At 40.4% G+C, this 13,582-nt stretch overlaps 1 protein-coding gene across 2 annotated transcripts; it reads right to left on the reverse strand.

Annotated features, from left to right (window-relative positions):
- Positions 1-1,585: 1,585 nt before the first annotated feature.
- Positions 1,586-12,735, reverse strand: dok1a (docking protein 1a). 2 transcript variants are annotated; one of them, XM_078282563.1, is made up of 7 exons: positions 12,573-12,735; positions 9,626-9,704; positions 7,755-7,894; positions 7,458-7,568; positions 6,797-6,869; positions 6,015-6,187; positions 1,586-3,909 (listed from the first exon to the last, which is right to left on the reverse strand). In XM_078282563.1, exons 1-7 carry the CDS (start codon positions 12,627-12,629, stop codon positions 2,785-2,787), a joined length of 1,758 nt encoding a protein of 585 aa, XP_078138689.1. In that variant the 5' UTR covers positions 12,630-12,735; the 3' UTR covers positions 1,586-2,784. The 2 variants fall into 2 exon arrangements, with proteins under 2 accessions (XP_078138689.1, XP_078138690.1); XM_078282564.1 differs by lacking the exon at positions 1,586-3,909 and adding an exon at positions 4,004-4,249.
- Positions 12,736-13,582: the final 847 nt, after the last annotated feature.

The following is a 13,582-nucleotide window of genomic DNA, read 5'->3' on the forward strand; positions in this document are numbered from 1 at the left end:
TTTTCAAAATTGTGAACATGCTTGAGCAAAAAGCCTTGTTCAGAATTCTCATCATGTGAATACATGTGGATGTTGATTGTCCAAGGTAGTTTAAAGAATGATTTAAATTGGAGTGTTAGGCTGCCAGCTTTTTATGGATGTTAATGTGTGAATGCATTGCACCTTTATGGGCTTAAAGGTTTGAAATAAGCCTGATATTTGTTACATATGCAAAACCCTTTTCAACACTACATTCATTTTAGGATTATTGTTTGTGATTTGTTGATTTTTGATGCAACATTTATATGCTATAAGCTATAATAAACATGTAGAGATTCTGACCAGTACCACAGAGCATTTGTAGTTTATAGCATATGCTCTGATGAAGGCCTTATAGGCCTTATAGGTTTATAGCATATTACAGCCATACATAGAAGCACTGCTGATACGTGCTTTAATATAAAATGCTTGAGTATGTGTTGTCTTACAATCATAGAAATGTTTAGGTATATATAACATGTATGGCAGCAGTCCAGTGCCATGGTTAAAAAAAAACCCAACTTTATCTGATATGTATTATATAGAATGATTTGTTATGTATTAAAGATGAGACTTGAAAACGTAAAACCCAGTATTTGAGATTCAAGACTTGACTTCAGCTCGTTGACTTGGGACTTATTTGATACTGGAAGAATGACACTTGTGACTTGCTTGTACTTGTAAAGTTATGACTTGTTCCCACTTCTGGCATTGCACAGTGGGATGGACCGGGAGGACCAAATGGCATCAATTCAGAAAGTAACACTTTTTGTGTGCTGAGCAGGGCTGGTTTTAGCCTGCTATATTAGGGTGGGCTGGTAGAAATAATAGGTGGGCAACTTGGGCGGTAGGTAGCCCCGAGGTTAGAGAAGCAGACTAGTAGTCCGAAGGTTGCCAGTTCGAATCCCTGGCCAGATGGCACAAAAATCTGGCAAAATGACAGCTGGCAACCGGAGGGTTGTCAGAGTCAAGATCAGATGCAAGCTCCTGCCATTGTGCCCTCAGGCCTCTCCAGCTTATGGCTATGTGTTTGTGTATGGGGTGTTTGGATGGGTTAAATGCAGAAGATTAATTTTCCCATGGGGATTAATAAAGTAGTATTCTATTCTATTTTATTCTATTCTAATTTATAAAGAACAATTTGAAGCAGGGAAATTGGGAGGTAGTGAAGCAGCATTTCTAACTTTGCTGCTACCCTATGATTTGAGTCAGTGGAGGGCAGATTGATTTACCCTAAAATAAAAAAAATCCTTCATCCAGATTTTAACATAATCAACTCCATAACATTTCTTTTCATTGGATGATCTTAGTTCTCAAATAAAATTAAAACCTAATCCAGTGAGACTCACCATGGCCAATATTTACAAAACTAGAAGGTAGTCTTATTCAAACTCAAACTGAAAAGTGACAAAGAAAACAACTAAATCAACTCAAGCCTATACTCAAACTTCAATGTAACTATATATAGATATAATCCAACAGGGCAAAATCAGAACAACATTTTATAAAACTTTTTTTTCTCTTTTTTTTTTCACTTTTTTAGGTACATCCAACAGCAACCTGAAAATCCATATGTACAGTATATCATTCATATATACATTTCTTTCTATCTATCTATCTATCTATCTATCTATCCATCCATCCATCTATCTATCTACAACATCAGTCTCCTGTTTCCCTTGGCAAAAATTCTAACAAATTCATCCATATCTAAGGTATTTGTTATTGATTTCTCATGGGCCAAGATCACCAAATTCCTCTTTCTTTCATTTCCCTTCATCGAATAAATTTGAGTTGATGCAAATGAACTGCTGATGGAAATTCGCTAAATCTGGTGCAAAGCATCTCCTCTCTCTTACTTATATATATATATATAATTTTATTTCATTTACTTAATTCATTATCTATTTTATTCTATTAACTAATATTGTTATTCACAGTATTTTTTGTTAATTTCATTCCTTAACATTGTCTTTCATAATCGTAATTGTGCTTTGGCAACACATGTCAAATGTCATGCCAATAAAGCCTATTGAATTGAATTGAATTGAATTGAGAGAGAGAGAGAGAGAGAGAGAGAGAGAGAGAGAGAGAGAGGCGGGCTGTAGGCTGCCCACCCAATCAGAAGTTAGAAACGGTACTGGTATTTTCTGTGCTATTTTTCCATTGGCTGAACAAAAAAAAAAAATGTCTTAACTTTTGATTGGGTGGGCAAGACGCACGTTTGGGTGGGCTGAGCCCACCCCTGCCCATAGCTACCGCCAGCCTTGGTGCTGAGTCCTTTGCCTTGAAAGTTTGATGTGGATTACAGTATATCAGTATTTTAGACGACTAGGTCGGGACACAAATTTGGCATCAGAGGAAGATTAAAATAGGTCCCAGTTCAAATTCTGTATGAAGCCAGGCCTGCCATTTGTTACTGTGGCTTCATCTTCCTAAATTGCTAAACTAGGCTGAATTCTGGATCACTGGTTCACTTTCAGTTCAGTTAATTGACTGTGAAAATAGCAACTACAATTTATTGGCAAATGACATGCATCTGTTCTCAATTATTTCTTAGCAGGTTGTACTGTTTATGACAACCCTCTCATTGCAATTTTTTCAATATATGAATTTCTAAGAAAAGAAACAACCCTAGTTGGTAGCCTACAAATACAGGATATAAGTAGATTAGCTTACAAAATAGCCTGTAAAAATCAATTTGAGTGCAAGAAAATGTCTTTCAGAAATGTGATTCCCCACAAATAAAGTTTAATAAATGCTGGGCTAAATGATGCCCAGGTTTTCGTAGATGACATCAGAAAGAGATTGGTCTATGGCTTTGGTTGTGGTGGTACTGACACTAACAGAGGAAGAGGAAGCAGAGGAGGAAGGGATGGTGTTAGAAGATGAAGAGGGGGAGGTGGAAGAGAAAGTAGTAGAAGCAGCAGATGAAGAGGCAGAATGGATGATGTTCTTAGAGGAAGGAGAGGAGGTTGAAGAGGTGATGCAAGGTGTTGTTTTGCAGACTTGAGCATAAAGGTGGGCAAATGGGTCTGGTTTGGTATCATTTTCATGAGACACTCCCTCCAACCCTCTCACAGGCTTGGAATAAATAGGTTCATCATCTGCAAAACAATTTTTCCCTCTTCCTCGATTCTGAATCAGGTTCTGTTTATTTTGGACCGGACTGACTTTGTCGTACACCTCAGAGTAGATGGGATCTGGCTGATCAGCATGAAAACGGGAATGGGGAGCCGAAGAGTGAGGAGGAGGAGGGGGGGGTTCTGTTATAGTGGTAGAGGAGGGGGGTTTGATTGGAAGATAACTTGCAGGGTCCACATACACAGCAGTGGTTACTCCAAGTTTTGGTACAGAGTGGATCAAATCGACTGGGTCAGCATATACAGCTTCTGATTGGCAACTGGGGTGACTGCTAGAGGGGCTGTAATGTGTGGGGACCATTGGGAGAGGCAGGAGGGAGATGGGAGCTTTGGCAGAACACATGTCCACAGGCTGAGTATACACACATTCACCCAACGACAATGAGCCAATCGAATCAGCTGGCTGTGCATATACACATTCTGTTGGACCAGCTGAATCTGCTGGTTGAGCATACACACTCTCCTCAGAGCCAGTAGATTTCTTGAATTCTTCTTTCAGGTCATTTTCCAGAATGGCTGTCATAGTTGTCATATCAGGTATTTTGGGCAGAGGGGAATGAGGAAGTCTGTTGGTCAACATAACCTTCTCGCCCTCTTGGTATTGGTTGCCTGAAGTGACAGCCGAAGCCTTCTGTTGTTTGATGGCATTCTCGATGAGGGAGAATATTTTATTTGCTTGCTCTGTCTCAAAGGTGAAGGTCCCAGGACCAGAGTCGCAGCGTCTACCAGCTTCAATGGATAAGGTCATCTGGTGATGAGAAAACCCAAAGAGACAAAAAACGAATTAATGTAGCCAACAGTCTTGGCCATCACCTCAGCTTGGCTTGAATAACAAACCATTGTCTCAGCAACATGTGAATATCCAAAGCTGAGTATACGCTATCCTCTGCCATGCATCTCTTGAAAATGTTGACAAGTGACAAAAGTGAAGGTATTTCATCTTGCAAGGAGTCAAAAGGGTATATTGACCATTCTTTCTTTATATCCCCTTCTTTCTCCCTCCAATTCTCTCATCTACCCATCTCTTTTTCCTATCCTTCTTCTTGCTCTGACTTAATGAAAAAGTTCACTATAGAGAGAAAAGAGTTCTGAAAGTAGAAAAACATGTTGCAGAGGAGAAAATTATAGAAGGTTAGACAGATGTAGGTGACTCAATTCAATCCAGCACCATGAAAAGTGGTCATTTTGTTTTCACTTGTATTCGCTTGTTAACCACTTTGTTAGCCTGCGCTTACATACACCTACAGTGTAAAGCACCTAGTCCACAGGTTCAAATATAATTGGTCAAGGTGATGATGAATTCAGGAAAGTAGACCCAAATATATATGTGTCAGTCTCATGACTTGTCATATAAATGATCACATGATTAACATGTAAAATGAATGAATGAAAACAATTAATGGGGCTGGACTGAGGCCCGTGGGTGACTAACTGCTGAGACTGAAACATTCAAACAAACAATCTTTCAATCTGTGCTGTGTTAATAGCCCATTATTTCTAGCTGTTTGTCTTTGCTGTATCTCCTCACTACTGGATAGATACACACAGAAAAGTCAGACTAAGCAGGAAAAGTATGCTAGCAGGGTGCAGGTGCAAACTTGTCCCCCATGCATAGATTCCCATCCACATATTTTTAGAGCACTGTTGTACCAAATGTAAACACCTATTTTGTATGTTTGTTAGTCAAGATGTTAACCATGTTGATGTTTACATATTTTGCTGTCTCATCTCTCAAGAGACTACAAAATGGCAAAGATGAATTACTTTGTAACAATAACAGGCATAATGAGTGAAGCTAGCAAGTTAGCTGTACTGTGCAAGTACCTGGCTGGTCTGTGACAATCTATAGGGCTTCCTCTCTAGTTCTATTGCGTTTATGCCATCTCTATGTTAAAAAGGGATGCCAAAAACACATCCTGAAACTAATTTGGTGGGTCGACTTCTTGTGGTATCTTTTTACATCTCCCTATATCTATTGTTCCATCCCTTTCTTTTCTCCAACCCCTCCTCCTCACTTCCATATCACCTCACTTGTAAAGAGGAGCATCCCTCCTTCCTTCCTTCCTTCCTTCCTTTCATTCCTCCATCACTCATCATCTTATCTTTCCTGTGTCTTCTTAGAAGTCTTAAAAACCAACCAATATCATATGGCTGCAGCTGTGTCAACACACTCTCAGGCCACCATTGCTAGCTCATTATTGCCATCTACTGTTTTGGCAGTTATGCACACTACAAATTCAGTTCAGTTCAACCCAGTATTGAAGGGTTTGGCAACACAATATATGAATATTATATAATAAATATTTTTGATATGTTCCTCCATTGGGAGGAACATATCAATTATAAATTTCATCAATTATATCAATTATAAATTTCATTGTTTCATTTAAATAATCTAATGGTTCAAAATCAGGAGATTAGACCATAATTCACTGGGACACCGCCATCTTGGACTAAGCCAGTTGAGCTTTGATTGACACAAACTACAGCAGAATGGCTGTGAGAATACAGAAGTTGGTGAAAGAAGTTGATGAAAACTGGCTTCAACCTGTGACCCAGATTGTATATATAGATCTTTATATATGGAGCTATTAGTTCTATTTACCTGAATTTCCCCAAGGGGATTAATAAAGTGCTATCTTATCTTATCTTATCTTATCTTATCTTATCTATAGTTACTATACTATATACTATCACACAGACTCCATCTGCACATATGGAGTTACTACTATGCTATAGTTATAGTTATATATATGGGGTACCCTGCCTGACAGGAAAACGGGGTCCTTACAAGCTCCATCTAAAAGATTTTAAAAAGATATGTTTTATTGTTGGGTCACAGCCCGGCATTACCTTATCTTTGCCATATCGTCTCAGCAGTCTATATGGCCATCCCTTAACGCTGCTCCTCTTCTGTGGTTCTCTCAGCACCAGTGCCTCCTGCCCCACCTGCAGCCAATATGCCCCATGCAGGCCACAACGTGCTGCTGCATCAGTCTGCTGTACTACCACCCAGAACTCAGATGCTGCATGTAGAAAAGATGGCGGGAGTAAGAGAGTCTAACGAGCCTTTAGTGTGTCACACTGCAAACACAATGGGAACAATTCCACAGGAGGACTACAACAGTAATGGAATACATAAAACAAAATATACACAACAACTGACAAAAGACTGTAAGCATGCACGTGCATGGGAGGGGGCTCGGGGGCTTGGGCACCTGCTCTTTTGGTTTCCATGTCAAAAGTTTGTGCCCTCATCCAGCCCCTGACATAAAACTAGGCATGTGCATAGATAGGAGCCAACTGGTGCCTGGACACCTGCCCAATTGAATTCTTAGGAGAGAGTGCCCTTTAATACTACATAACAGACGTATGCCTGCATTTGTGGGTCTTGTCGTTGTTTGTTCCCATTTGAGCACTTGCCCCTTCAGACAAACCACAGCGCTAGTGTATGGCATACTTCAAACAAGGGGAAGTAGTGTGAAATGAAGCTGGGAGAACTGGTGGTGGGAAGTGATGGAAGGATATAGATGGGTTGGAGGGAGAATGAGGGACAGAGAGGGAAAAAGGGAAGAAGAGTAAGATGGTGAGGAAGAGAGTGTGGGGACAGAAGTGGAGTACAGCAAGTTATTCACCTTCATTTGTTGAGGCATAGATCTGGTTCTCCTCCATATGAAGCTGAGAGCTTGAGCCACATACTTCACCTCTCTGAGAGCAAGGGAGAGGGTGAGAGAAATGGGGGTTGGGGTGTGTGTGGGGGGGCAGAGCTGTTAAAAATCAAATTACAATAGAATGCATATAGTTCAGGCACAATGCAAATTGTTCAAATTTATGTAAAAGCTCCACAATTGATATACATGTACATGTTTGATGCCCTTAACATTTTCAGAATTGAAGTCATCACAAAAAAGGGGAAAATGCTGATGTTCTCAGTTTTCTTGAAATTGCAAATTCATTATATTTCTTTACAAAATATCATTGTAATTTCATGATGATCAGTTTAATAACACAACAACAGTTTATGATGTTTTCCTTAGTGCTATAGTATTCCTTGGATCAGATCATAGGTGTAGACATATATTTTTCAGTCCCATCATGGTCAGTTTAGTAGGAAAACCCATTTCTTGGTAATGATGGAAAGAAAAATGGCTTTGGACCCATTTTTTCAATGGCTCCAATTCAATTTGGCACATTGAACTGTAAATGTATGCCAATTTACTGTAATTATTTGAAATTAACTATCAATGCAATATTTCAGCAATATGTCTGTTGCGTATGTGTATGTTTCTCTCTCACCTGAAAGGCGCTATGACACAATCTTTCTAGCCAGTCCACACACTCGTCTTTCACTGCAGCAAACACCATCGTTCTTGCCTCTGTCTCCACACAGAATGCTGACATGTTCTCCTACAAACACCACAGGTAAACTGAGGGCTTCAGACAAACAAACACACAAGTCCATAGTCCATATTTGAGGTTGAGGTGTCTGCCATTCACACTACAAAATATTGGATTGACTATTCAATCGAGTATTCAATCGAGAATAGTATTTTCATCTGTTGAACTATTGATTGATTAAAAAAAAAGGTTTACCATGGGGCATGCCTCAGCATTTGGGGGGAGTCTAAGGACACTGATCACTTCTGACAGTCGGACCACCTTCAGCTTCCTGTCCCCATGGGGCTGGTGGTGTCTCCTTATCCCAGCACCAATATCTCCTCCAACACCGCCCCCTGGAGGATGGATGGATGGTCGGATGGATGGACAGACGCACAGATAGATAGATAAATAGATAGATAGATCAGAGCACATCCTTTACCCAGTAACACACAGCGTAGTCTGCAAGCTCATTAGCAAATGCAAGGGAACAGGACCTCTGACAAACGAACATTTGTCTGCTGGCCTCCCATAGTTTAGGAAAGCCGGAAGGGTGTGGTTGCTAGGACTACCAACAAGCACTGTGGATGACATCTTGAAGAAGTTCCAACCTTACAAACTGCAGATGTTGTGGCACCTGACAGTAGATGATCCAGACTGCAGAATGGACATGTGGCAGTGGTTCTTGAGCCAGGCTGAGAATGAGCACCTTCCATTTTGTTTTCAGATGAGGGAAACTTTGAATGTGTCGGTAAACATACAAACCACAGGTACTGGTAAGGTGCTGAGAGGGTAATGGTTTGTTGTGGATTTGGATGGGATGTGCATGTGTCAATTCTTTTTCCACAAAACAGTGAATGGTAATAATTACCTGATCATTAACCATCAGGGTCACAACAGTTGGTCAACACACACTTGCACACAAACTGATTATGTGGAGCGGTGAGGACCTCAAATTCCAGTGAGCTACCTACATGTCACATGAGGTAGCTGATTTATTGTTCAGAGGAAACACACTTTACGGAGACACAATTGGCCACACAATTGTTATCTTTTATGTATTTCTGCCATTAGCTGTGATTGCCTCTACTTTAGCCAGAGTCCTCAAAGGTGGTGCATCCCTGATCCTGATTGCTCCTCACTGAAGAAGGCCTGGTTAGTAGAGATAAAGCAGTTCCGGTGTGACCAGCCCTGTCACCTCCCTTTGCAAAGGGACCTTCTGTCGTAAGGAGAACTCGTTCATCCCTATCCAGAGAAGCTAGCATCATGGGCCTGGCCTCTGAGTGGTTTAATTTGAACTCTGCTGCCAGGGCCTCATCCACCAGATCCCTGAGTATGACTGCAAATTAAGAATATTTGAGGATTGGTGTCCCAGTACACAGAATATTCTGTACTTAGTGTTCTGTGGGGGTGATTTTATCATTTTTACAGGACCTAATGATATGGACAAAGTATTCACTACCATTAAAGTATTCCTGGCCGCTATTGCAGCCTGTCATGTAGGCTCTGAAGGGAAGACAACATTCCTTCATCTCTTGCTTTATGAGGGCTGCACGTTATTTGCTCCCCTGTATCTAAACCATTTTCCCTGATATGGGATTTTTCTGTGTTGCTGGATGTGCCTTCTAAGCTACTATTTTATACGGGTAGGATGGCCATGTGTCCTGATGTAGTCGCAAATTGTACTAATGCTGCTGAGGAATAAGCTGGGGGACTTATCTCATAGTGAGGCATCTCACATCTTGCATAAGAACAAGCTAGCACAAGCTCAAACATCTTTCATCTAAGGGCTTGGTATGAGTAGACAATGTTATAAACAATCCTCTAAATTCAAAAGCCCAAGGCACTGTTTCTTTTACAATCAAACCAGAGATGGCAATGACTGATGGTAGTACTGTGAATGCCACAAGAGTAGCAATATATGTTCAAAGTAATGTAGACTCTGCCCTAACACCAAACTGGAACCTAAACTGGGACAAACACTGTTAAATGGCAGTATCATGTGGTTTAGAAGAAACACTGTTACATGGCATTATTGTGTGGTTTTGAAAATTCAGTTATAAAGTTAAGAAGCTAGATGATGTTACCTCGCATGTCCTGGATCTCCAATCTCCCCACTCCACTAGAACTGGGGAGGTATAGGGACAACCACACCAGCTTCCATTTCTGATGAGGGAGAGAGATAGAGAGTGAATGACAGCGAGAGAGTGGCAGGGGGTGTGAAAACCCAGGATCCGACTGGCTACTGTAAAGCATGAGTGTTTCACCTGTGATTGTCACAGAGTTTGCAGCATGTTAATCTCCTACCTACAGCAGTTCAACATGATGAGCCCCAGTGGTGCCTACAGGATTCTATCTCATATTACACACAAGAATGGTCCAGTGCAAACAACCACATAGTTAAACACACACACACACACACACACATACCAATGGATGGGCACACACATAGTGACTGAGAGAGAGAGAGAGAGAGAGAGAGAGAGAGTGCAAGAGTTTTTTGCGGTACATTACGTGACAACACTACAGTTTTTGCACTACATTGCATGACAAAACCCATAAATCAAGCGCTGAACAATCATCATATTCCAATGGAAACAATTTGCTTATCACTTTGCAATTCATCAGAGACCACTCACCGGGCATACAACAACCACACAATGAGCAGCTATGGGACACAGCATGATGAATACCACATCAAGAGAGCTTGCATGCGACAAAACCCTTCAGCACAAACGCAAAAGCAATGATTTTCCTCTTTTACAACCGAACCGCATATAAGAGCAATCTAGCCAAACACAGCAACAATGCGCAACAGCAGAGACATAGTTCTAAATAAGAGTAACTTTATGGAGAGAGATCGTACTCAATATTATAACAGCGCATATAATGATCCATAAACAAGAGACACATCACAAATGTGATTTACTATCCCCAAACAAGTATCATTCAATAAATTGTCATTTAAATGAGCGTGCAATGATTTGTACAAATCACAGTTGGGCTGCATCGGGCTGCATCAGAGAAGAGCGTCCCATCTTCACCAACTGAGATGCCGTAGAATTAAATTCTGGAGTCGGGTATGGACACTGGTGGGAAAAATTTTCCACACAGGAAGTGACAAATCAAGACTTAAGAGTGAAATTTAAAAGGGTCAGCAACAGCAAGCTAGCAAGCTGGTCTCACCCCAGTGATGGTTGAACCTCCACCTTCACACAAACCACACACTAAGAAGACGACATTTTGTTTCCTGACCTCACCTTAGAAGATTTGTGGGTAACGAAATCCTAAACATTCAAACAGTTACCTCTCACTGCCACTTGGGGCTGTCAAAGTGCAAAGTTGCCTAGTACAGCTTTACCTACTACCTTTATCACAGTTAGGAAGTGTTTCTTAACTAACTTAGTAACTACCTAACCAATGAACAACCGAATGTACTGACTGACTGGGTAACAAATAATAAGCACCAAAATTTACTGATTCATTTCAAAACGACAGCCTTTGAATATGACTGTGTTGTGGGTAGCAACCTATTGGTGATTTATTCAGCCAGGCAACAGTCTCACAATTTTCCTTGTGTTTTTTATATTAAAAAACACATCGAGGAATATCCAACTGAGTTTTTACTTAACAGTGAGAGAGACAAGGAAGGATGTCCGCACACTGAATATAAGCTCCCAAAGAATTTATTGCAATGTTTCGACCAGCAAGGTCTTCGTCAGGCAAATTTGCCTGGCCACATATGAAGTTATTATTATTTTAACTAAGGTCCGGGAACAAAGACCACATCTCAAGCACACATTCAATTTCCTGCTTCACCCTATCTAAACGCGCCTGACCATTACCCTTTCTCTCTTTTGCATGTCTCAGTGTACGTGTGTGTGTGTGTGTGTGTGTGTGTGTGTGTGTTAGTGATGTAGAGAGGTTTGGGATAGATTACTAACATCCTTTTCTCCTCCTCCTCTACATTGAGTCCAGGCTTAGCCCCCCAGCCTTTCTCACCAACTTGACGTTGATGTGAAAAATAAAGAAACTGATTCATCCTTATCCCAACCTTTTCCCTGTCAACTTCACAGTCAGTTTCAACCCTCCCACCTCTCTGACACAGAGAGGTAAACATTACTCACAGGCCCTCCCTCCCTCTCAAATAAAGAGAGTTAAGGTGGAGAGTCAGAGGCAGGGAGAAGGAAAAGCGCAACATGCCTCTGACCAATTCCTACCTTCCTACCTAAAAGTTCAAAGAGATATGGGAATGTGTACTGTGTTGGAAAGACACAATACATGTAACAGGATGATAATAATCTAATTGCAAACTTTTACTAACTTTTAAATTACTGGTATATGTTACATACAGTTACAAAAAGTACTAAAAGTAACTAACATCACATATATATCTTTTTTTTTTTAACATATATCTTTCAAGGACTGTTAGGACTGTTATGGTTGAGATTAAGTTTACTAATGGCCACTACAGTAGTACCAACATGTCAGTGCTGTGCAGGAATGTGCAGTGTGGTAACAGTGTTGTGTCTCAACTTGTGTATTTAGCTTCCTGCTCTGCATTCACACACTTCAACAGAAAATAGCCTACAGTTCTCATTTGCCACCAGGCAGAATTTTTAGAGCCCTTCTACTAAGGCATGTCCCTTGTTTCACAAATTATTAAATGCATTCCCTCAGTTAACTGTGGAATTTGGATGTTTGTTACATCCCACAGATGAATAATCATGCACTATTGTAAGCCAATAACATTTAAAACCCTACAAAGCAGTGTAACATCACGTTCTAACTATTTAGTAACTTTTTCATTATGCCTAAAGTAGGTCGCCAACTTTCCTGGTTTTTCTGGCAGTATTCCTATGAGGTATCGATGATTATGTTTTTATGTTTTATCATTGTAATAATAGCATAAAATAATCATTATCCTGTACAATAACACAAGGCTATAACTTTAACCACATATCCTAGGCTCAAAAAATGTTGACAGCTATTGAGAAACAGCTGAAAACGTTATAACATCTTAAATGTACTCACTTTGCCAGCTTTGCGTGGTTGGAGGTAAACTTGTCCTGTTTTGACCTGAGCATTCATCCAGGAGGCTGAAGACTTCAGTTCTGGACTTTGGACTCAGAAAGACAGATGAGTTTGTTTGTCTTTTTACGTAAAGAAATAGCAGAGCGGAGGTGTGCCTGTGGTATCAGCATGTACTGAGAGGTGAATGAAATATGATCCTTACCTCACACACACACACACACACACACACACAGGGGCGTGGTCATGATTTCAAAAGTGAGGGGGACAGACTTAGTTCAGGACTGAGACCATTTTTACAAGCTTTACTCATAAAATGATCCTGTTCCATTAGAATTTTAAATGTAAATCAACAGGAATTAAATAATTCTTGAGATACACCTTCTAAAGGCTTCTACTATCGACCTACTATAGGATACACCCAGGCATACTTTCATGTTAGTGTTCACCCTTTGAGTCAGCACAGCTCATTCACTGATGAATGTGGCATTTTTCATGTGTCCATGTATTAAAGAGTAACTAAACCCCACCCAAATCTCTGGTGCCGGGTGATGTCACCTTCCATAGAACAGATGGTGACATCACCTGGCACCAAAGACCAGCCAATAGCAATAGCCAGTTCAATACCCTACTTTTCACCAACAGTAGATAGTTGTAAAGTTCCCCTCATTTATTTCAGATTTCAGACTAGTGAAGTGTTATGGGTTAGGGTCACTTTAAGCCCCCCTTTTTGGGGGGCATTTTTTCCACTATTAATTCATTTAAAAAAAAAAACTAGAGTTGGATTAGACCAAAAGTTAATAATTTCTTCCATGCCACATTACCAACTTGTTTCACATCAGGAGATGCACACATTTTCATGACTGGACCTGAAATAGGACATGAGATATGCTTGTTCAAATTCTAGCCACTTTTAAGCATTTTAACCAATAATCACAAGACCACATGGCCAATCAGCACTATATCTGTTCAGTGCCCATTAGTGCTGCCCTTCTACCACTGTACCTAGTTTT

This window comes from Centroberyx gerrardi, chromosome 3, assembly GCF_048128805.1.
Source record: "Centroberyx gerrardi isolate f3 chromosome 3, fCenGer3.hap1.cur.20231027, whole genome shotgun sequence".
Taxonomy (NCBI): Eukaryota; Metazoa; Chordata; class Actinopteri; order Beryciformes; family Berycidae; genus Centroberyx; species Centroberyx gerrardi.

Coding starts and splice junctions, on each gene's coding strand:
- dok1a (XM_078282563.1), bottom strand. CDS start 12,629: ATGAATGCTCAGGTCAAAACAGGACAAGTTTACCTCCAACCACGCAAA. Junction 7,895..9,625: donor GGAGATCCAGGACATGCGAG/GTAACATCATCT, acceptor TCCATCCTCCAG/GGGGCGGTGTTGGAGGAGAT. Junction 6,188..6,796: donor CTATGCCTCAACAAATGAAG/GTGAATAACTTG, acceptor TTCTACATGCAG/CATCTGAGTTCTGGGTGGTA.